General features: G+C 35.7%; 1 protein-coding gene across 1 annotated transcript in view; it reads left to right on the forward strand.

Moving 5' to 3' along the window:
* The window catches only part of gk5 (glycerol kinase 5), a 42496-nt gene that overhangs the window by 17518 nt on the left and 1346 nt on the right, over positions 1 to 23632 (forward strand). The window contains exons 7-15 of the mRNA NM_001077803.3: positions 2422 to 2483; positions 8868 to 8941; positions 9032 to 9092; positions 9506 to 9632; positions 13411 to 13515; positions 13885 to 13979; positions 14784 to 14887; positions 19575 to 19634; positions 19709 to 19842. Coding sequence (NP_001071271.3) covers positions 2422 to 2483; positions 8868 to 8941; positions 9032 to 9092; positions 9506 to 9632; positions 13411 to 13515; positions 13885 to 13979; positions 14784 to 14887; positions 19575 to 19634; positions 19709 to 19842 — 822 coding nt within the window. The remainder of the gene's footprint in view (positions 1 to 2421; positions 2484 to 8867; positions 8942 to 9031; positions 9093 to 9505; positions 9633 to 13410; positions 13516 to 13884; positions 13980 to 14783; positions 14888 to 19574; positions 19635 to 19708; positions 19843 to 23632) is intronic.

Genomic DNA, 23632 nt, shown 5'->3' on the forward strand with positions numbered 1-23632 from the left:
GTAATTCCATAATTTTGAGTTCATAATAGTCCAAAAGGTAATGATAATAGTTAAACATGGCAGTTTGTTCAGGTTTTAGGTTGCTGAAAGAATCATTTGCTCCAGTATTTTGGACTTCTTCTTTGTTTTGTTTTTTTATGCACCACTCGCGTGTTTGTCCCTTTCTAAAAGGATCGGATGTCAGAAGCACTTCAATAATCACGCGCATGTTATTATCATCAGCTCAAGAAATTTGTTATTTGAAATATAGACCTGTGACGAGCTCACACGAGACAGCGAAACCACTCACGCTTTAGAGGGCCTTGTAAACAACAGCGGGGCACACGGTAGATTCTGCTCTTCTTCTTGGCTTTGTGGCTGTTCATCAAGATGACTACAAGGTTTGTTTGAGCTCGGGTCGATCATGGCTGGTTATTATATGTATCTATTATTACATGTAATGTCTCCGCTGTGTTTTTAAAAATGACACTTTTTGTTTTCATTCTCCTGCTTGTGTATGTGGTTGTTTCTCTTTAAACCAATTGTGTTCAGCTGCGTGTTTAGCTCCTCCTTTTGGTACACTTTTGCCATCCTAGGTACCCTTTCAAAAGGGTACCCCAAAAAGTGGTACGGTACAGTTCACTTTTAGGTACCTTTTGACAGTGGAAACGTCAATAAAAGTTTACCGTACGCAAACACTTAGTGGAAATGGGCTATATATGACTTTAAAGAGCAGGTCATATGGGTTTTCATATATGAGTCCCTCCACAACGGGTTTAAATGTGCATAAGGTCAGTGCTTTTCTCAGAATATGCACTTAATATTTAAATCAAATTGCAATAACTACAATAATTTTGATACTGTTTGTTTGAATTAATTTGTGTCTTAAAGGTCTATAAGCCCCTCCCTTCCTTAAGACATCTTTGCCCTGATTGGTCAGCTGCACAATTTGTTAGTTTGCTAACAGCGTTGGTTTGTCAAACCACCTGTAGGACACACACGCCACTCTATATCCTCAGATAAAAAAATAATGCAATAAAATAAACATGTAAAGCAACTTGGATTTCGTAACATAATGCCATAACATTTATATATTGCTTCTACTGAGGATTTGAAGTTCATTTATCACCACTTGTACAATGCTTTGGATAAAAACATCGTTGAAATGAATAAACACATATGTTGCCAGCAGGTGCCGATTAAGCCAGTGTTACATTGCTCGTGTTGATGTAAGTTGGTAGCAGGCAAAAGATTAAAAAAAAAAATAAGGTCTTGAGGTGATTCAGAGTTCTTTTTTTCTAATCGGGTACTTTTTTTATTTACCAACTAAGTTGTTAGTTGTTAATCAAAATGTAAAGCTGTTTATTTCAGTGAAAGGAAACTACATCACAAAATAAAAAAATAAGATCTTATTTGTATTCGTATAACCTGCTCTTTCACATCAAATGCAAATATCAACAGATCCTGTTTTACAATAGGTGTGAATAGCCATACATGATATTTACACAAGTGACAATAGCGAGAGGTATTGTTTACACAAGTGCAAAAAGCAATTACTTCCTCTTCATGCTAAGTGCAAATAGCCATAGAGTCTGTTTACACCGATTAAAATAAGCAGTGATTCTTTGCAAAGTGTACTTGGAGTCTGTTTATGCTTGAGATTAGTAGAACTACTAGCTTATATTTCCACCAGTGTTAAAGCTACATTATAAACCAAATTGAGTGTAACAGACAATATAAAACGGTATAGGCCCTATTTTTACAACAAAGCACTTGCTACATCTAACAACACTAATAATAAATGCTCATTGAATACCTGATTTACATTTTCTTATGGTTTACAAGAAAACGACTGTTACCAAATGCATTTTCAATCTGTTATGTGGTGAGAAGTAAAGAGGTGGTCGATCGCACCAAGAGTTAACACCACATGCCTTACTCACTACGCCACTGTGATTAGTGCCAAACAATGCCAAATGGGCATTGTTTGTAAATCTGACTGTCCCGAACAGGCACTGGTGGGCAGAGTTGGTGTAAATAGCCTCTGCCAACAGAGCAAACTATTTGCACTTAGTATAGACAGTTTTGATTAAATTTGCCTATTTCTTACTGACTTCGATTTTTGCTTTAGTAACAATGATGTGTTTGTTTTAGAAGCATGAGTCAGAAAGAAATTCTGTCACGCACAAGACAAAACATCAATGCCTATAAATAACTTCTGCAAGTCAATGAAAATGCTGAACTAAGCAACTGTACTGTCTTTGTGTCCAACTGCTTAATCACGTATAACTTGTTTCACGTTATTTATATCTGATTCTACTATTTTGCATATTTATCGCTGTAAACTGAAATAAAGGTTGATTGACTCCTAGACTTGGGAAACAAAAACCTATTCTAGAGTTTGACTTCAAGTCTGTTTTATTGTTGTTTTCTTTTTTGCAGGACTGGTTCATGCCACAGATTACTCTAATGCTAGTGCAACAGCAATATTTGATTCCTATCAGGTCAGTTACACATGTTCAATTTGTTTAAGTGCTGTTATCTGATCATTACCTTTGGATTGTAGACCAGAGTACATACAAACAAACGTGCCCGAGACATAAACAAATAGACAGTTGAAGGGAAAGTTCAACCAAAAATGGGCCGTCTGCTTCCCCTTATGATTTTTAAATATGTATCGACTTCACTTTTTAACAGGGAACACAAAAGAAAGTTGTTTTGCATGTTTCTTTTATGTTTGGTAGTATTTCATTTGCAAATCTATTCTTATTTGGAAACGAATCACATTGTTTTCTTTAGTAACATAAGAATTAACCCTTTATCGGCTGAAGAACTGTATATGGTAACTTCATTGACATTGATTACAATAGAATTTTTACAAGATTCAAAAGTCTTGAAATATCTCCAGAGTTACTCCAGAATGAGTATTTTAATGAGTGCCTTATAAAGGGTAAAAATCGGGTCAACATGCCTTTATCAGTCTATCATTTTTTGGCGAATAAGGCTGCATTTACACTTCAGATCTTGACGGTCAATTCTGATTTAGTGACTGTATCTGAACTTTTTTTTTTTTTTTTTTTTTGGTGACCTGCTTGCATCATCTTTTAAAAGTGACTCATATTAAATAGACCAAGATACATGGGAGGCAGTTCTGGACAGGGTTCATTCTTCATCTATATGCGCACGTCACTGCCTCATTCAGTGTAAAGTGGTTCACAGAGTACACTGGTCGAAATGTAGGCTCGCACGGATCGACCCAACTATTGATCCAGAGTGTGATAGGTGTCATTCGGGATTAGGTACTTTAACCCATATGTTTTGGACATGCCCAGCTCTTTCCTCATTTTGAGGCTCAGTATTTCAGTCTCTTTTAGCCATTTCTTCTATAGATATAGCACCATCACCCATTATTGGCCTGTTTGGCGTGACGCCGGATAATTATGCATTACCCACTTACCATATAAACTTTGTGGCCTTTCTTACTTTGCTTGCTAGGCATGTCATTTTATTATACTGGAAGAACCCTCAGCCACCCTGGCATGTGTGGTGGCTGAAAGATGTTTTGTATTTTGTAAAACTAAAGAAGATTAGATATTCCCTTCAAAGACCTAACGGAACATTTGAGAGGGTGCTCGCTGCAGAGCCATTTGAGCAGAGCTGAGCTCCAGCGAGGGGGAGCAGGAGCTCTTGCTCTGCCTCCTGTAAGCTGTTTTAATGCGTACACCAACCCCACCCCTAACCCTACCCCCAGTGACATCACTCGTAGAAGAAGTGCAAAAAAGGTGGAGCTTAAGCTCAAGCTCCCCCTCGCTGGAGCTCAGCTCGCCCAAATGGCTCTACAGCGAGCACCACTTGGAACATTTGCCAAAATTTAGGATGCCCTTTCTTTCTATGTTAAAACTCTCCAGCTGGATCTAGACTGATCACCTCAACTTTTGACCACAATAGTACATCAGTTTGTAATCTTTCATTACTCGAAACGTAACATTTGAGATTACTGTATAAATGTAGACATCTGCCTCGCATTATTTGTTAATTTGGTTTCATTTTTATTATTTTCTTGTTTTTAATTTTTAAATTTTTATTTTATTTATTTATTCACTTTTTTATCAATATATTATTTGTATTTATATATATTTTTTCTATTATTTCTGTAAGGGTTGTTTGATATGTTTATAAATGGAAAAATGTTAAATAAATCATAAAAAAAAAAAAGTGACCGATTGTATCCGATTGTCTGCATTTACACTGTAAACAATGACAAGACACAATGAATAGAAAAAAAAGCAGGCACGGACTGACAGCTGATAATAAAAGAGTGCCCTTTTCTCTGTTCCTGTATTTAATCTGTTTGTAGGGCTTCATTTAAAAAAAATCTTTTTGACAAGTTGTTTTATTATAGTTTATGACAGAAATGTTCTCATTTGACCGTCTTCTTTTAATCTTGGCCTTTTTAAACCAGTAGGCATTTTAATGTAATGTCCATGGTGGGATTTATGCACGTGATGTATGCAACAGTTTTATATTGGTTTATATTGGTTACTTGGCGGATATTGCACTCTCGCTCTCGTTAACATGCTTAAATACTTAAAAATAAAAGCATTTTTAGTTTTCGTGTATGAGATTTCAGGTTTGGGCCTCTGCTGATGTCTGTTCTGAAATTAAAGCGTCAGACTTGACGTCATTCGCTATGGTTTTTAATGATGCGCGACTCTCATTAACAGGTGTAAATCCGATTCACCCTTTTATACTGCAGACACGAGAGCACAGATCTGATTCATATAGGAAAATTTTCCACATATGAACAAGGCCTGAATCTGATTTAAGTAAATCAAAATCCATGTGATTTTTGCCTGCTCACACATACACATGCCATATACGATCTGTACCACATGACAGAAAAAAAATCTGAATTGAGTCACTTGAATTATGCCGTGTAAATGCAGCCTAATTTTTTCTCCCAATTAGGTCTCCCAAGTTTGTTTGTGTTTGTTATTATTTCTTCTTAACGTACAGTATCTCTTGTCTGTACTGGGATTCGTTTACTCGCAGCGTACCTTAGTGCAAACTCTGTGGTAAAAACATGTATATAAAACATTTGTATTGTCATCAAAAAATATTTGTTGACTGGCAACTTTCAGAACATTAAATTTTTTATGAATTGTTGAATTTGTAATTATGGGAAATGTTTCAGCTAGTGCTATTCAACATGCATTTTCCTTTTAAAGACATTATTTTTCTAGCAAAAAAAACTATTTTTGACTCAAAATAATGCTGGTTTACTATTCTGAAAAATTTTGATTTTTTTATTTATTTATTTATTTATTTCAATCTTCTTGCATAATCATTTATTGAAGTTTCACTTTCAAGCAGAAATTAATTGGGAGAAGAGCATTTAAATGAATTCCACAATATGATTGACTAATGTTTGTGGGTGTCAGATTCCTGGTGTTTGCTCAATTAGTAAGCGCCTAAAAAGCAAGTCTAAACCCTCATTAGACCTAAAATTTTGCATTTGATATGCTGTAAAAATTTTGGAGAAGGAATGCAGAAAGCAAAGAGTGTTAGAATAGAGAATAATTTTATGTACTCGTGTTTTTCCGTAGTGTAAATTTTATCAAGTATTTCCTCTTAGATTTTTTAAAATTACAACCACCAAACTCACAAAGACCTATAGACTGTTCTGGCCCTGTTTGCTGTATTTTTGAATACATGAAAAATCCCCTAAACCCTCATTGAGGTTGTGAAAGCTTATAAACATTAACTCTTGCAGAGCATTTAACCTACATTCACCCAGTCGAAGACCTTCATGTAACAATCTGTCGACCTGTCTATTACTTGTACAGCCTAACAATTACCTAAGCCATGCTAACAGCACGTTAAATCATAGCAACATATCAACATATTTAAAAGTCATCAAAACACTGTTGGAAATTTTTACTATGTTTATGGAATATGTTATAATGTAATAGCAGCATTTTTTACCATACTAGTTCATCACATGCAATATAGTAGCCCTTAATAATGTGGCGAAATCATTTAGGAATTTAATTGTTCATCGACATCATACTCCTTACAAGTACCACTTGAACCTGAATAAAGTTAGCATTAAAGTGTTCATATTGAGCTGTATTTTTATTAATCTGCTGACTTAAGGCAACTTCCTTGACTCAACTGAAGGCACAAGCACTCTTCCTTGTGATAATTTTAAAATAAGGCTAAAAGCCAGCCTGGAACACTACCTGCTGTTAAAAACGAAACACAAAATCAATTAAAGATAGATTAGCATTCTTAAACAATTATTCACCACATCCCTACTAGCCATGTGTTAAATATGTTTGAAGCATGTTAGCAACATGTTAAACAGACTAAAGATATGCTAGCAATGTTTATATATATATATATATATATATATATATATATATATATATATATATATATTATTTAAGCAACCTGTTTGCTTGTGTTAAAAGACCAAATATGTGCGTGCAAACATTGTTAACAGTTTTATTAAACTATTACACGCTAATTAATGTTTGAATATGTATACAAATTCAGACATGTTAGTAAATTGCTATGCTGTTGTTAACAGCATAATATTTCTTGCTAGCAGTATGTTAATTATACTAGAAACATTTTAGCAAGCATGTTAATTCATTCTACAGTAGGGGTGTGCAAACTCAGTACTGGAGGGCGGATGTCCTGCTAAGTCCAACTTGCTTCAACACAACTGTTTGGAAGTTTTAACAGCTGCGTCCCAAATCGCACTATACGCCATTTTGTAGTATAAATAGTGTAAGTAGTGTGATCACACTGAAAACTCTAAAAAGAATAACTGCACTTTAAATAACTTGATGATGCACTAATTTAACCTTTAAAATGAAGTGTGTACTGTTGGACACTTCACGCACTCAACAGCCGCTGCTTTGCTCATGTAGCTGAAGGGTCAAGGAGCTTTTGGGTGCTCATGTTGGAGTACTTTCTTAATTTTGGATTGTGAAAGCAGTATTCTCCTTTGAGAGTGATTATAGCGCCTCCCGATGGTAAATGCGGTAACACTTATGGCAGGTACTATCTGGTAGTTTGCTCATTTATTTCACTAATTTGGCAACCGACAAACATCATCCAGGAAACGGTTTGAATTTCCGCTTAGTAAAAAAACATTAGTGTTCCATTTGGGATCACACCACATACAGACTCAACAGCAGAGCATATGTAAGTACTTAAGAGCATAGTGTATAGTGTGCCATTTGGGATGCAGCTAAATATATCTGGTAAGAGCTTGACTAGCTGGTTCAGGTGTATTTGATTAGGGTTGGAGCTAAACTCTCCAGGGGTGGATTTCATAAAACCATCGTTAGCCAACTAAGGTCGCAAGTTCCGTCGTTACAAACATAGTTTGTTAATTTGCCGTTTCCCTAATCCATCGCTCCAACAAATATTCGCAAATTGCGTCGCAAACTTGAGCACTTCAAACTACAGCTGTAGTTAGAAACCTAGTTCCTGGCTGTGTTCTAATCCCACTTATCCCCCTATGCCCTATTCATTTAGAACATTCTAACATTCAAAGTTTGAATTATTAAAAGTAATTATGGAAGTATTTTTACAGTTCAGTTTTAGCAAACTTCATGTTTACAATTGTGCTTCCTTCGCAGTGCACTTTGAAAACATTGATTTAAATTTAAACACAGCCTCATGGCGAAAGCTATTGGTGACCTATTATTTAAAAGTGGAATTTATATTGCGTTTAAAAAACTTGTGAAAACAAAAAACATAGCATACGTTACTTCTTTTAATGTATAGTGGTTTATTTATTAAGTATCTGTACTCTATATGATATATGCCTGTTGTTTAGAACTTTCTGCAGTGGTTTGCATGTGTCAATGTAAAAGTAGACTTAAAAAAATCCATAAATAAACAAACAATATCCTACTTAATAACAATCATCATCATCATCATCATCGTCATCATTGTCATTAATATTATTACTATTATTATTAAAGTAAGATTTTTAAAATTTCCTAATAAATAATAATTTTAAAATTTTGTTTTATAATAAATAACCTCATTATTTATTTATATGATTTATATATGATATTAGAATAGTGTACGCTTTTGTAAGGGATTTTTAATGTTTTAGAATGAAATATGTAATGGTCAACTTCTCAATAATATTAGTAAAGCAAACACAGGCCCTATATGTTCCATTTACATATATTTCAGTTAATATGGAAAGCGAGTGCATGTTTATTCTAAAACTAATATTGGAATTTATTTTAAATGCGTGTTTGTGTAAAACAATAGAATTTGCAAGAAGAAATGAGGGGGTTCTTCTCTAAAAAAGTTGCTGCTCCACCCCATTTAGAGCATCATTATGGGCGTTTTACATTATGACTAATGTGGTTCAAGCGATGGCTCTGCGACAGAGAAACAAGGGGTTTTGTGAAACACTCGTCACTACATCATTCATTTTCCAAACGATGCATCGTACTATGATAGTTCAGCCGCGAGTTACGTTGTTGTTTGAAAAAAGCACCCCAGGACACTAGCCCTCCAGGACAGAGTTTGGACACCCCATGTACTAGAGAGTTGCTAACTATAGAAAATGGTACCAACACGTTTAATAACATTTATTGACTTTCAATAGAGTAAAACCTACAAACTTCCAGCTTTTAAAAATGACTTTAATCTTTCAGACCTCACTTGTCTAGCAAATATCAAAGTTTGTTGTCAGACTTTACATGGGGTAGCTTGTGGTAGATTTTATTGGTCATTATTGAAATTAGTTTGTGTTTCTTGTTTCTGTACCTAGTCTTGTTCATGGAAAGCTGTGTGTGCTCATAGTTTGTGTTGTGTATTTGTTGTGTGTGTGTTTGTGTGACCATCAGATGTGCTGGAGTGGATTTCTTTGCTCACTCCTCTCTATACCTCTCTCCATCCTTCCCAAAGTGCAGGACACCAGGTACGACTGCACCCTCAACTGATCTGATGATTATATAATACTTCCAGTTTGGCAATACAATTTAAATACGCTCCTTCTTTTTGTATTTAGTCATAAATTTGGCTTGTGTGATTCGTCCATCTTTGGAGTGCCCATCCCAATCATGTGTGTTGTGAGTATAACTCTTATATATAATAATAGCGATAACTATGTTTGGTTTATTTCATATTTAGTAGTATTTCACTTGCATATCTAATCCTATTAGGAAACACAACACATTGTTTTCTTTAGAAACACTTTATTTGTGTAATTGTTTTTATCTTATAAAAGTTGAAAGAATTTAAATATCCCTGGTAAAACTCCAGAATAAGTACTTCAGTAAGTGCTCAATAATGGGTAAATGTCGGGTCAACTTCCCTTCATCAGTCTTGTAATTTTTTAGGTTTTTATATTTATATTGTAAACATTTTGATTAAAACATTACAAATATTGCCATAATGACTGTTCCACTAATTTACATCACCTTCACCTCTGAAATGTGTTTCAAAATGCCTGTGATTAATTATTCTCTAATCTATATCGCAGATGGCGGACCAACAAGCGGCCATGTTTGGAGAGTGTTGTTTCGACACTGGTGATGTGAAGATCACCATGGGCACAGGGACCTTCATGGACATCAATACAGGAAGTAAACCGCACACGTCTGTAGCCGGTATGACAACACGCTGATGTCTTCCCTTGATGTCTTAACTGTAGAACTGCCTTACTTCTGAAATGTCAGCCACAGTTGTTGTTCGTGTTGTGTTTCTTAATTCAATGTGACTTGCAATGTCAGTAGGCAAAATATGCTTAAACGTGTTTGGTGTTGAGTAGGAGAAATATGAAGAGCATTAAATTTCCCCTAAGACAGACACTTCGGGTGCTTTCACACCTAGACGTTTGTTTTAGAACCAGTCTTGTTTGTCCAGTTAGCGTCGTTTGATTGACTTGTGTGAATCCAGAAATTGTGCTTGGATTTGCGACAAGTCATTCGTCTGTGATTGCCAGAATGAGGTGCAGATTGATTGTAGTGAGAAAGCCAAATGATCCAACACACTAACGCACCAGGCTATATTACAGAATATTTTACGACTATATGAGGAGAGAAATATAGTAGGGCGGGATGTCATTCCTACAGGTAAATGTGTGTTTCATGACTAATATAAAATATTACCGAGTGCTGTTTATGCATTGAATTAACTGAAGTTACCATCTAATGTTTTTTGCATATTTTAATTTTATAATATTTTGTATTAGGCCTGTTGTTTTTATCATTTCTGCACTGTCACCTTAAAAGAAAGACATTAGCCGCATTTACACTGTCGGGCCAGTGCGAGCCAGGGCTTTTATCGGGCCAGGCCGGGCCAATCACCTGGGAGGTTGAGCAGTGAGCCTGAAATCATGTCGCGTTTCCACTGTCTGGCTAGTAGCTCACAGCGCGTCACGCAAACCCCGCTCCCAGAACATCCCCTAAATCCGCCCACTTCAGCGGGAATCAGGCAAAGCACACCACATCATCACGAAACTATTAAAATTGGGACAACCAAAACAAACAAATGACACGTTACTGTACCGCAGTACAATGTATGTCTATACGCACATACCTGTGTGTTCTCATTCATCATATTCATTTACTCGCCGACCGACTGTTGGCATCGAAATCCAGTGGTCTTGCCACTAACGGAGGGACCCAGCGCAGGAAGCGCACACATCCATAATATAACACCACATATATAAAATTCTCCGTTAATAACTGGATACAAAATGTATTTTATAACATCCTCAGTTAGACAGATGCTGTCCAACATTCATCCCAAATGCTCCGGAGAGAACTGAAACATGAAGTTTTCCCTATAGGCTTTATGACACTTAATAGGTGATTCCCTTTATTTAAAGATGTTGCTTATTATATCTTAAGTAAAGGAAAGTGTTCAATGTTTCAGCACAAAAGAGCAGCACGTTATAAAATATAGGCTATATTTCGTTGCGCTCAGCAGCTATGCACTAATAAAGCTCTTTATGTATTTAAAATTTCCTTTTTTAAGTTTAGCACGTCATATAAAAACATACACACTTGTTTGAGGACACAGAACACATTTTGAACTTGCAGTTTTCTCCGATGCGTCAAAAAGTGCTGCGCAGCTGGAAGACAGAAAAAAGGTCGCCTAGTTTCTGCTTTCACTCACCCCGAAAATGCTCTGTTTGCATGATTTGATTAATATCATCAGAAATGATATCATATCCAAATACTTTATAAATAATATTTAAAACATTCTCTTTATTGTTTTTAGAAAATATCTAAAATCTTTTTTTTCAGAGAGGCTTTTGAAAAATAAAAGTTTAATATGGCTTTAAAACAGTTTGATATAGTACCTAATTGTTCTAGCTAGCTTTTGTTAGTTTTATATTGGTTTATTTATTTAATATGATTTATTATATCTGATATTTGTAATTCTTTAAATTATTTCAATATTGCTTAGGCTAATTTATCTAGATATGACACTATTGTTTTGAGCTTACAAAAGTGGACACGAAATTTATAAAGTTTAATGTTTTTTTTGTTGTATTCATATAGTGTATTATCTCCAAAATAAATAAAAACAATAAAAAGTAAAAGAAAAAATCCGCTCGTGGCATCAACAGAGCTATGAAGGGAGCGCTCTTTTCCTCAGTCTCACATATAAATACAGGCATCTAAACACGCACAAACACACCTTTTAAACTTGACAAAAGCTCTCGAAAACCATTATTGTCTGCTGTGTCTGTAATATGGCGTAAAGATTGTTATGCGTTATTAAAACATCAAGGAGGACGCAGCAAAGAAAAGTCACTTATAAATTTAAACTTCTTTATTATTTTATGCAACAGCCTTACATTTAAAAGAGAAACATAAGGGCGATCATACGCAAAAATACCCCAGCCTATAATTTGTTCCAGATGTTTTCTTTCCCTTATTTATTTATTTATTTATTTATTTGTTTATGTGTTTGGCGCATGTACTCGTGTGCGATCGGAAAACTGTGCCTGCCTCTCCTTTCACTCTGCCCCAAAGCCCCGGCTGGCCCTCTTTGGCCCAAGGTATTCGGCAGGCCGAAAAAGGCCGGCCGCTGGTCCCAAGAAAGCCCCGATTTGGCCCGATTAAGCCCCGGAAGTGACAGTGGAAATGCGACTGGCCTTGGCTCGCTCGCTTTAGGCGCAGTAGTGGAAACGCGGCTATTGATCTGCTTCATGATCTGACTGAATTCTCAGTTCATCTGTTATTTCTCTTTTTAATTTAAGCCTATAATGCATAATTCTAGCCAACATTTTTTTTAGAAAGATTTTTACAAAACTTGACAACTGAAATAAGGCTGTATGAGAAAGTCTGACCTCTCTGATTTACATTTGGTGACGGTATCTGTGGGTGTCAAAATAAAGTGCACCTTGTCGCTTATAATGTCTTATTTTTCATCAAAAATATGGATGCATAACAGCTGAGTGGAATTCGTGGGACTCTTTAGATTAATTTTAGATTAGATTAGATTAGATTAATTTTGGTCCATTTAGAAACTGTGTGAAAGCGAACCGCACCAAGAACAAAAATAAACATTACACGTTACATTTTTAATTCCTGTTTCAGAACAAAACAATCCATCTAAAGGTGTGAAAGCACCTTTAAGGCCCATGCACACAGAGACGTTTTTTGCTCGCGTTTTCTGTCGACGTTTAAAGCCTTGTGACTAAGAGCCTACTCACACTATGCCATCCGTACCAAAAGTGGCGGATCTGTTCGGCGAAATATCTGACTGCGTGTCCCCACATCCCTAAGGACTGTTTGGCAAAATATTTGACTGCATATCAGACGACTAAACCGATATAACTAGAGAAATCTCCACTGTGCTGCTGAGTGAGAGAGTGCTTCTTACTGAACAGCGCAGCAGCGATGACGTAAGCGTGCCGAAGCCCGTTTATGGTGTAAGCGCGACCCGTCGGGGGAGACTGGAGGGGGGACAAGCGTGCTTTGACCTGGTTCGAGGCAACTGTACCTAGTGTGAGTACGGCCTAAATAACAGGCGTCAATGTGATTGTGCACACACCAACGCGCAAAACGCCAGACGCAAAGTCGTCATTTAAAAAAAAAAAAAAAAACGCCTCATGCTTGTTTTTGTTTTTTTGACGTGCCGTGTTAAAACCGTCTGTGCATAAAATCTCATACACATTTATGATGTGTCAAGTGAGGGGAATAAAAGTTTCATGACAGTCTTATGAACAACCCTTCACGAAAAGTCTTACCGAAACTTTTTAAAACCCTTAAAAAAAGACTCATTAACTAAATACTTTTGAACAATAGTGTGCATCTCTGAAAACAGTGATAGTGTAGTTCAATCACTTAGCAAAAATGGTTATCATAAATCAGTTTGATTGCTCTGTATTTCACTCTTTTTCATGGGGTCTGTGTTTTTTCTGAATAGGCCTTTATCCACTGGTGGGCTGGAAGATCGGTGCTGATGTTGTGTATCTGGCTGAAGGTAATGCTGCGGGAACAGGTGCTGCCATTAAATGGGCGCAGGATTTAGGTGAGGAGGATAACTAATGTGTATTTATTACTGCCCAAGCACTGCTTGTGTGAGGACCCTCTTGAAATTGTTTATTAATCTCAGCTTGCATCATAAAGGCTGCATCCAGATACTATTTCCTTGAGCTACGTTTCACACATACAAGAACAAAAATCATGATACCTCCAAAAATTGAACGCATCCATGCCATTTTCTTCTTTTGCTACATAAAGACTGTAATTTTAAATTGTAGATGTTTGCTACACAGTCAGATCAGTCAAGATGTAAAAAGCATTTTAGACCAATGGTGGACTATGACTTGTTGACCCAGTTTTTTTATTGTCATTTTATTACTGTAGTGTAAATTCTTTGTGTTTTTTGATCTTCCAGAGCTCTTCTCTGATGTGAAGGAGACTGAGGCCATCGCCACAAGTGTGGAAGACTCAGATGGAGTGTTTTTTGTGCCCTCTTTCAGTGGCTTACAGGTATGTTTGTGTGCGTTTATCCACCTTATTTTTAACAACAGCATTGGTAACTTGATTGTGCAAAGCCTTGATGTCAAGCGTTTCCAGTTTTTAAATTATATTACCCATGACTACAAAAACAGTCCAGTGCTTTATAATGTGGACTAATTGTTTTCTTTTAATAAAAAATAAATAAATAAAATCACCATCTTGTAGTATTATTAGTTTTATAATGTATTGCACTTTGATATTATTCCGGTTATTTACTGGTTAATTAATTAAAAGTAATAGGAAGAAGGCAAATAATTCTCTTTCATATTGCAAAATAAGGTGGATGGTCTTTGATGGTGTATGCTTTGGTCATGAGGGGCTTTCGCATTGGGTAGTCATAGAAACACAGTTATAGGAACTGGCCACCAGGGCAGTGCATGGAGAACTAGATTTACCACTGTGCCATTTTCCTGATTGCAGTGCTACATATCATTAAGTCTGAGTTAATAACACAATACAGCAGTCAAAGCCAGCAGGTAAATGGTGTTAATATGAGCTTTTTGTTTGTTTGTACATTCCAATGTTTTAAAATAGCAATTATTCATCTTTAGCAAATCAGTGTACATTTTCATCAATGGTAGTTCTTTTTGTGCTGCGTTTGGCTCTACTCTGAGTCAAGAGCTGAAGTAGTTCTTCCAAAAGCCGTTCCTATAACTTAAATTATTACCAGTTTCTGCATCAATAGTTATAGGAACTATGAAAATATTCCTCTGGTTTGAAATCCCCTGTGCATATGTAAAAAAAAATAAAATAAAAGATGTTTATGTGCCGCAGGCTCCTCTGAATGATCCGAAGGCTTGTGCCTCTTTCATGGGCTTAAAACCTTCCACAACAAAGAGACACCTGGTCCGGGCTATTCTGGAGTCAATAGCTTTCAGGTGAGCTGCTTTCAAGACCTGTATCAGCAAAAAAAAACATCCCTCTTAAATCTAAGATGATCTGTTTAAATTGTCAAGATGGGAATTTCACTTTATCTTTGTAAAAAGTAAAATAAATAAATTAATAAAGTTACATAAAAGGTTGATTTCTGATGCTACAAAATTACCGGTTACCCTCAAGCACTGTACAAGCAAAATTCATCAGTCGGGTCCCATATACATAGTACCAGATTGCCTCAAATCATCTATTATTTTTGCTGTCTTGATAAAACACAAGATATCCTCCTTAAATCATTAACTAAAATCTAAATAAAAATAGATTTTCTATTATTTTATTCTATTTTTCTATTTCTGAGCATCAGAACCTAGTTAAACAGGTCATTGCAGGACAATGGAAATAGGTCATTTATAGAATATAAAGTCCTGTTTATTGAATTTAGATCCATTTTCAGCAGCATTTTACTAGATTTATTAATAAACCAAAAATGTATTCTCCACAATAAATGTTATTTGCAAAACATTTTTAATTTTGCAAAGCTTTTACTACAGTTCTTTCAGTTTAGAAACGTTTAAACTAGTGATACACCGAAATGAAAATTCTCCACTGAAACTAAAAAATCTGGATAGCACTAAGCCAAAAACCTTAAACGAAAATGCTTTGTAATAATAATTATTTTATAATAAATAATATAAAGTAATTTTGTAAGGGTGGTTAATATCTCTGTGGTGACCCCTGATTAATAAAGGGACTAAGCCGAAAAGAAAATTAATTTTGTAAGACTTTCTAAATCTACTCAATAACTTAAATTATACTGACTTATACTGACTGAAAAATCACAAACCAATAAAATAAGCACATTTTATTTACCATACCAAAAAAACTGAATGAAGAAAAGCGATTTTTAAATACTATTAGATCACTTGTGTCACGGTATGGGGTAGATGGAAAGGAGGCGAGGACCCCAATGCAGGAAATGAAGGATTTATTAAAAAAATAACAAAGAAACAAAAACAAAAACTAAACTCATCTCCCCATGTGAGGAAAAACACGACATTATAATACACACTCAACTAGACTTGATTTGGTTCTTGGCATGACACTACATTAAACCTCCGTTGTAGAACAGACATCAACAGACCTCATACAACATCAAGAGAAAGCACACAATCAACAACAGACCATCACAGAACAGAGCACACTAGGACAGGCGGACAGGTGAAAATAATAATTACAAACAGGATAACAAGGTGGGTGGGACAAGACGCTAGACAAAAGAACACAACACAACCATGTGCTTACATACAAATAGAACTAGAACACGCAGCCAATGAGAGAGCTCATTGACTGCGTGCTCACATAAAACCAGATACACGTGGTTACGATGTAAACATGCAACCACGTGCTACACAAAAGAACACAAGACACGAGCACACGATAAATAAAGGTACCTACCGTGCGCTCACATATGCGACGTGAATGTTCCCTCCTAGCGCCATCTGAAACCGAAACCAACTGAGACGCTGAGAATAAACATCATGCCGCAGACAAAACAAAACACGAGGACAAGAGTGCGCACCCATACCACGTCCAAACTTCGCGCACACGCATAAAGCGGGAGCGCGCATGGTCCGAGCGTAACCAGGTGGGCACTTACACAATGACAAGGACAATGTCAAGAAAGGAGGTACTCGACCAGAGGAAACTCAAGCAGAGCACCACTAATAACACGTGACCTGACTAGTGTCTGGACTCTGCCACCAAAACAAGAATTAACAAGACTGGACTGGCAGAATCCTGACAACTTGTTTTTATTTATTTAGAAAAATGCAGTAGCTTTGTGTTTTATTTACTTTTTTTTTTTTTAACACTTTTCACTTTTATTTATAATCTATAAAGCTATTATTATTAGAGCATGCGTCAAAGCATAGAGCAGGTCAGTGAATAAGTCGAGAGATGTCATTTCATCAGTATTGCCATGATGACTCTCATATAGAAGTGCTATTGCATTCAGCAGTATACTACAAGGCAATGTCCTGCCGGGCAGTGATGGCTCATATTTTAATATTTTCTTTCAGCCAATAATTTTCTGTGCTCAATTTCATTGAATCCCTAGTTCAAACTATTAAAATTTTTGACCACACCAATTTTCTTCCCAGAAAACCTGCAGATTGTTCAGCCTTGTCTCAAAGAGTGTTGTCAGGGATGAAGAATTTTAATGAAAGACCTTGCCTTTAAGACCTCTGATGATGCTTTACTTTTAGCTTTTTCATTCACATGGTGTCATTAATGTAAAAATAATGAGCTTTTTCGATTTTTCATCTGACATAGTTTTTCCACTGCACAATCAGAAAACAGAAATGAGACTGTGATTGAACTACCATCCCTTGGCATTCTCTACCAATCTAGAGAAGTTAATCAGGCCTCGTATATTAGAGGCTCATTCCAACTTACTTCCCCTTCAGAAGTTTCCCTCCTAAGTCAATCAAAGGCTGAACTCAAAAGCAGAGGATAGTTTCTCCTCAATGGGCTCTATACACAGCTAGAGTTTAAAGACGACCATAAACTTCTGGTGAAAGCTTAATGTGACTATTTTAAATTTCACAAGGTTGTTTTTACAGCATCGATGTTGTAATATAATTACTATACTATTAGTTAAATAGACATAAGTATTCATTTAGCTGTTTAAGCGTAAAAAAAAGATCATTGTAACAACTAGCGCCATATTTTAAAGACATGGCGGGGGGAAATGGACTTTAATGCAGTGCTTTTTGTCCGATCTAAGACCCACTTCATATCGTATATAAGCAGTGAAGGTCGCTTATTTTTAAAGAAATCAGATCTTAAGCGTGACAATTTTGTAATGGAAAGACCTTGGGCTGCCTGGCTAAAAATTAAAAGTGTGCATATAGCCAATTTCTGTTGTCTTGGGTATTACATTTTTTCCCCCTCTTTTTTTCATCAATTTAAATTAGCACAGAATCAAGGTGATACCATCATGCAATATTAGCATAAAAGCATATATATATATATATATATATATATATATATATATATATATATATATATATATATATATATATATATATATATATATATATATATATATATATATATATATATAGCAAATACATATATATAGCAAATACATTTTTGTAGCGAATCAATGAACATTACATTTAAATTTTATGGGAATCTTTTCATTTTATTCTTTTTATTTAAATCTTTTTATTTTATTTTATGCAGACCAAATGGCATATAATTTTTATATTCTTAATTTAGCATTTATTTGCCATGAAACCAAAATAATTGACTTCTATTATTTATTTATTTTCGGTTTTTGATTGAATTCTTATAAAAGTTTTTATATATATGTTAAGTTTTATATATATCCATTTATTTTCCTTCGGCTTAAGGCTGGTTTATACTTCTGCGTGGAGTGATTGATGTGACCCACAGCACATGCCTTCGCATAGTTGTGCAATTATACTTCTGCGCGCTGTTTGTGTTGCTCTGCAATAGCAATTCCAAAACCCCAGCTGGCAGGTTTTTATATTCCTCTGTGTCGAGTTTCTTTGGAGGCTTTTTTGTTTTTTGTGAACGCTACCTTAATGTACAAGTTGCTCAAACTCAAATCATTTTGAGGCTGGAAGCGCTGGACGTGCAACAACTTTAACCATAAGGGATCTTTTTTTTTCATCTGGACCTCCTTCACAGGACTCTACACTTGTAAACGCTCGCTCCAGCAGGTTCACACGGCTCTCTGTCCCGCCCACACTCGTCATTGCTACCAAGTTGACCAATCACAGTGCTTGCACTGCGCGTTGTGACGTGTAGTTAAATTTTTTTGAGAGGTGCACTACAGCAACGACAAAGGCTATGCATCCAAACGCAGGCTGTGCTGGAGCATACGCCTGCGCTTGACGCAGAGGTATAAATCTGCCTTTAGTCCCTGTCATCACGGGTCGCCACAGCAGAATGAACAACCAACTTATCCAGCATATGTGTTTCACAGCGCATGCTCTTCCAGCTGCAACTCTGTACTGTAAAACATCAAAACACACTCATTCACACATACACTAGGAAAAATTTAGCTTATCCATGTCACTTATACCACATGCACCCGGAGAAAACTCACGCGAACATGGGCAGAACATGCAAACTCCACACAGAAATGCCAACTGACCCAGCCGGGATTCCAACCAGCTACCTTCTTGCCGTGAGGCGACCGTGCTAACCACTGAGCCACCATGTTGCCCCATTTTCATATATATGTATGTTTTATTTTTGTACTTATAAGTATTAAAAATATGACATGTTCCCTGCCAACTAGCTGAAATGAGATAAAAGTTTTTATTTTATTTATTTAAACTAAATGTAAAAAATGATTACCATATTTTTTGTAGCATTAGGTTTTTCACATGTATTTTAAATGTGTAGTTTTAATCAGAACATGTACTTGTATGTTTTAAATTAAATATAAAATTAAAAACACAAAATATGCCAAAATGATGCTGGTGAATTTAGAAGAATTTGCCAAAACACAAAACGGTCCCATGAGCTACTTAACAGTAGCAGCCACAGTTAAATACAGTACATGCTTGTCTAGTCATATTTACCTTGTGTAGTTCTTGTACGGCATACATCATGTACTAACTGTCAAAAAACTAATTTGATTGTGATTTTCAGGAACAAGCAGCTCTTTGATGTCATGCTTCGTGAAACCCGTATCCCTATCACTAAAATCAGGTGAGGCTCACTTCCTGTGAAGCACAGTTTGATCCTTCCTCTATGAACTTTAGTGTATTTCCACACATTTACAGGGCAGATGGAGGCGTCTGCACCAACGACTTCATCATGCAACTGACGGCTGATCTGTTGGGACGCAAAATCGCACGACCAAGCCATTTCGACATGTCCTGCCTTGGAGCTGCTTTTGTTGCAGGACTGGGAACCGGTAAGGAGCGTTTGTTAGAAATAACTGATTTCCAATTGAGACTTAATCCAGGGGTTAGATTAACCCTAAATAGACCACACTGTCCTTTCATACACACATTTATCACAAACCTTGCTTTAAAAAGGGACAGTTAACCCAAGAAATGTCCTCTTTATTTACTCGCACTCAAGCAGTGGTGTGAAGTAACAAATTACAAATACTTAAATTACTGTAACTGACTAGTTTTCTCAGGAATTGTAATTTACTAGGTAGTTTTAAAAAAAAGTGTGCTTTTAATTTCTTTTGAATTAATTTTTTAGTGCTGTATTGGTATTTTTACTCTACTGTTTTCCTTCAATCTGTAGTCACCACTTTATTTTTTCTTGTCTATGGGGATTAGAAAAATTTGCCTGTGATTCCTGTCCAATCAAATCGCACATAGACGGTAAAATCGCATCATAATGAACTCCCTCAAGACATGTGCACTTTTTAAATTGCAGCAAACTGTTTAGAAGCATTAAAAGTGTCCAAGATGTCCAAAATCTTTACACGCATTGACCTAGAGACTGTTTAGATGCATGTCACTGATGGGAAGATGACGGATGTTTACTGTAGGATGACCAAAATGGCCGTAACAATCACTAAACGCTCTACAGAATGTTACATTTACGTTTTTACATTTAATAGTCATTACTGTCTACTATTGAGTACTTAAAGACACTTTGCAAATTATAATTTTGAGACCAGGCATGATCAAACTCAGGGCTTAAAGTATTCCGGCACCATGCCAGATTTCCGGCGTGCGGCTGTGAGAGAAAAAAATATAGCCTATTTTAAAAGCCTGCTCATGCGGTTTAATTATAGGAATGCTAAAAATAACCGATTAACTATTAAACGAAAGGGTGCGTCTGTAACCAATTAATGTTTTCAATTAAAACCATTTAAAAATATACGTTATTTATTTTTTAAGTTTGGCTGCATAAAGGGCATTTGTTAAATGGTTTACTAACGGCCGCGATTGTTTTGCCGTCGCACGTTGTGTGTTCGAGGGGAAAAAGCGTGTTAGCTCAGTCGCGTCTTTTTAATTCTTCAATCAAATGAAACCACTGCAGGGTTTCTGTTGATTTGACAGCACTGTTTGGGTTGACAAGGCGACTATGGCAAACTTTTAATGATGAAGGAGAGACTTGTAGTCACTGTTTTAAGTTTTCCACAGCTTTATTACTTTACAGATCTTGAATATTACTATATTATTAAAATTACAATTATAACAGCAACACGACTCACGCACGCACACCAGCTGATTCAGTTGTTTCCTTGTGACATTAAAAAAATAAAAGATGCCCAGTGGTCTTTTGTGTCACAAATTTTCCATTATGTTGCCAAGGACTACATTTATAAATATAACGTTAGAGGTGATTCAGCAAGTTTAAGTTCAGCCATGAACCTTGTTGGAAAACCTATATAACATCGCCAATTTGGGAAAATTTTGGATTTGTGGTAAACGAGAAAAGCGAACCAATAATGTGGATGAAAGCTATTTGTAGGGTTTATTTTTAAAAAAAATAAGCGTTAAATGGACAAACACATCAAATCTCCAGAGCCACCTGGAGCCATCCATATGCGGAGCCAGCTCCGTCATGTCATCTTTTGAACGCAAATGTTCAGCTAGTCAGCCAGGTATTGCAGAGGCCTTTTCAAACATGGCCAAAAAAACAGAGAAAGTGATAAATAGTAGAAGTTGACAACAAGAAATGGAGCAGCATATTTGGTAGTTGAGAACACGCAGTTCCGCAGTGTAGAGAAAAGATACAAGAGAAGCAAGATACCCTCTCTTTGCCACGGTTACGAAAAAGTATCTGCATTTGCACTACAGGCCCACCATCTGAACGGGTATTCAGGGCTGCTGGAAACATTGTAATCCCAATTAGGTCTCCGCTTAAACCGGACAAAGCCAACACGTTAGTTTGACTTACAAAGAATTTTAAATATTAATTAAAAAATATTAAATATAAAATATTTTTCCATCTTTAAAAAAGCAAAAATGGATTCGAACACACCCTAATTCTTAATGTTTTTTCGTGTGAATTTTATTTATTTATATTCTATATATTTGTCTAAGTAACTTATTATTGCAATATGAATTTGTTTTTATCATGTAGTATTTGTATGTATTTTTATCTTGCCATAAAATAGCCATAAGTTGTTGATGTGGCAATAAATGAATAAATAAACTATTGTTTAATTTTAAAAGGCCTACTTTAACTCGTGCTTTGAGTAATATTTACAACAGATACTTTTACTCTACTTGCACTACATTTTTGGGCAAGTATCGATACTGAAGTATGATTTTTCAATACTCGTACCACCACTGCTTTCCACTGGTTTTCCACTGGTCTTCTCTTGAGCACAAAACATGATATTCTGAAGAATGTTGGATAAAAAAAGACATCTGTAGTAGAAAGAAAAAATACTGTGAAATTAAATGGCTGTTTTTTCCAACATTCTTCAGTATATCTTACTTTGTGTTGTTGTGCTTCAGAAGAAAGAAGCGTAAACTAGTTTGGAGCAAGTGGAGTATAAGTAAAGGTTGGCAGAAATTTTAGGATGAATTATCCCTTTAAAAAACAGTTGTAGTCAAACTTCAACATGCATTCATGAATGTTTGGGGAAATGTTAAATTTTTGTCTGTATTTTTAGGCATTTAGAGACCAAAAAATGCAATAAAGAATCAATTTTAATAGCGTTTTAAAACCATGTCAGTGGGCAGTAACAAATAATATTTATCAAGCAGTTAACATCATAGCTGAACATAAGAATTGAGCTTAATGTTGGGATCATATTTTAATGAGATTTTGTGAAATAATAATAACAGCAGAGCATTAATTAAATGCACATTTTCTATGGAGCTATCGATTTGAGGTAGCCTGATATTTGATGGAAGAAAAAACCATGCTTGGACAAACAGCAGACCCTCAGCCTCCTCCACTTGCCCAGCTCTATCTTCTGGTCCAAATGTCTTTAAAAAAGAGTTTACAGGACTTGTTATGGTTTAGAAGAAAACATTTTATGTGACATAGTACTTTTAAATTAATGGTGCAAAGCATAATCATTAAAGAGAGTCTATCTCAGTCTCAGTTTACCAGTTTTTTAAGCACTTTAAGCTCTTGTTACATTAAAAAAATAAAAAAATAAAAAAAATAAAAATGGCTCAGAATTTTTTTTACTTTAACCCTTGTTTATCACAGCACCATCTAGTGGACTCTTAAGAAAATGATTTTAACATTCAACCAAATAGTGTATTCAAATATAGGCTATATCAGTATGGGCGTCTGTGCATTGATATAGTGTTGCCATGTAAAATGTAGCGGTACAATGCTGTATCAATATATTTCCTACCTTTAATAAACATCCAAGTCCATAATCCTTTACAATGGAAATCACAAGCGTGTATAAATCAAGATTGCAAACTATTTTAGGGGTTAACTGTGCAGCTCTAACACATAGATTTTGTTTTACTGTACAATAAACTAGCTTATTGATGTTTGTCAGGCATATTGACTTAATCTTTCGAAGCCATCGTGTGTTCCTACCTCGATAAAACTGTTGAATTCTACCAAGAGCAATGCTCTTGTAGTATATTAGCACCTGACTGTGTTATATTTTTACATTTATATAAAGTCTCATTTTGTAAACAATTTATGGTTTTAATTGTTTTTTTTTTTCTTAGAGCAATGTTGTATCATTTTATTTTATTTTTTTGGCCAAGACAAATTTTCTCTCGGGGACAAATAAAGTTTATCCTAATCTG

Source organism: Danio rerio, chromosome 2, assembly GCF_049306965.1.
Source record: "Danio rerio strain Tuebingen ecotype United States chromosome 2, GRCz12tu, whole genome shotgun sequence".
Classification (NCBI taxonomy): domain Eukaryota; kingdom Metazoa; phylum Chordata; class Actinopteri; order Cypriniformes; family Danionidae; genus Danio; species Danio rerio.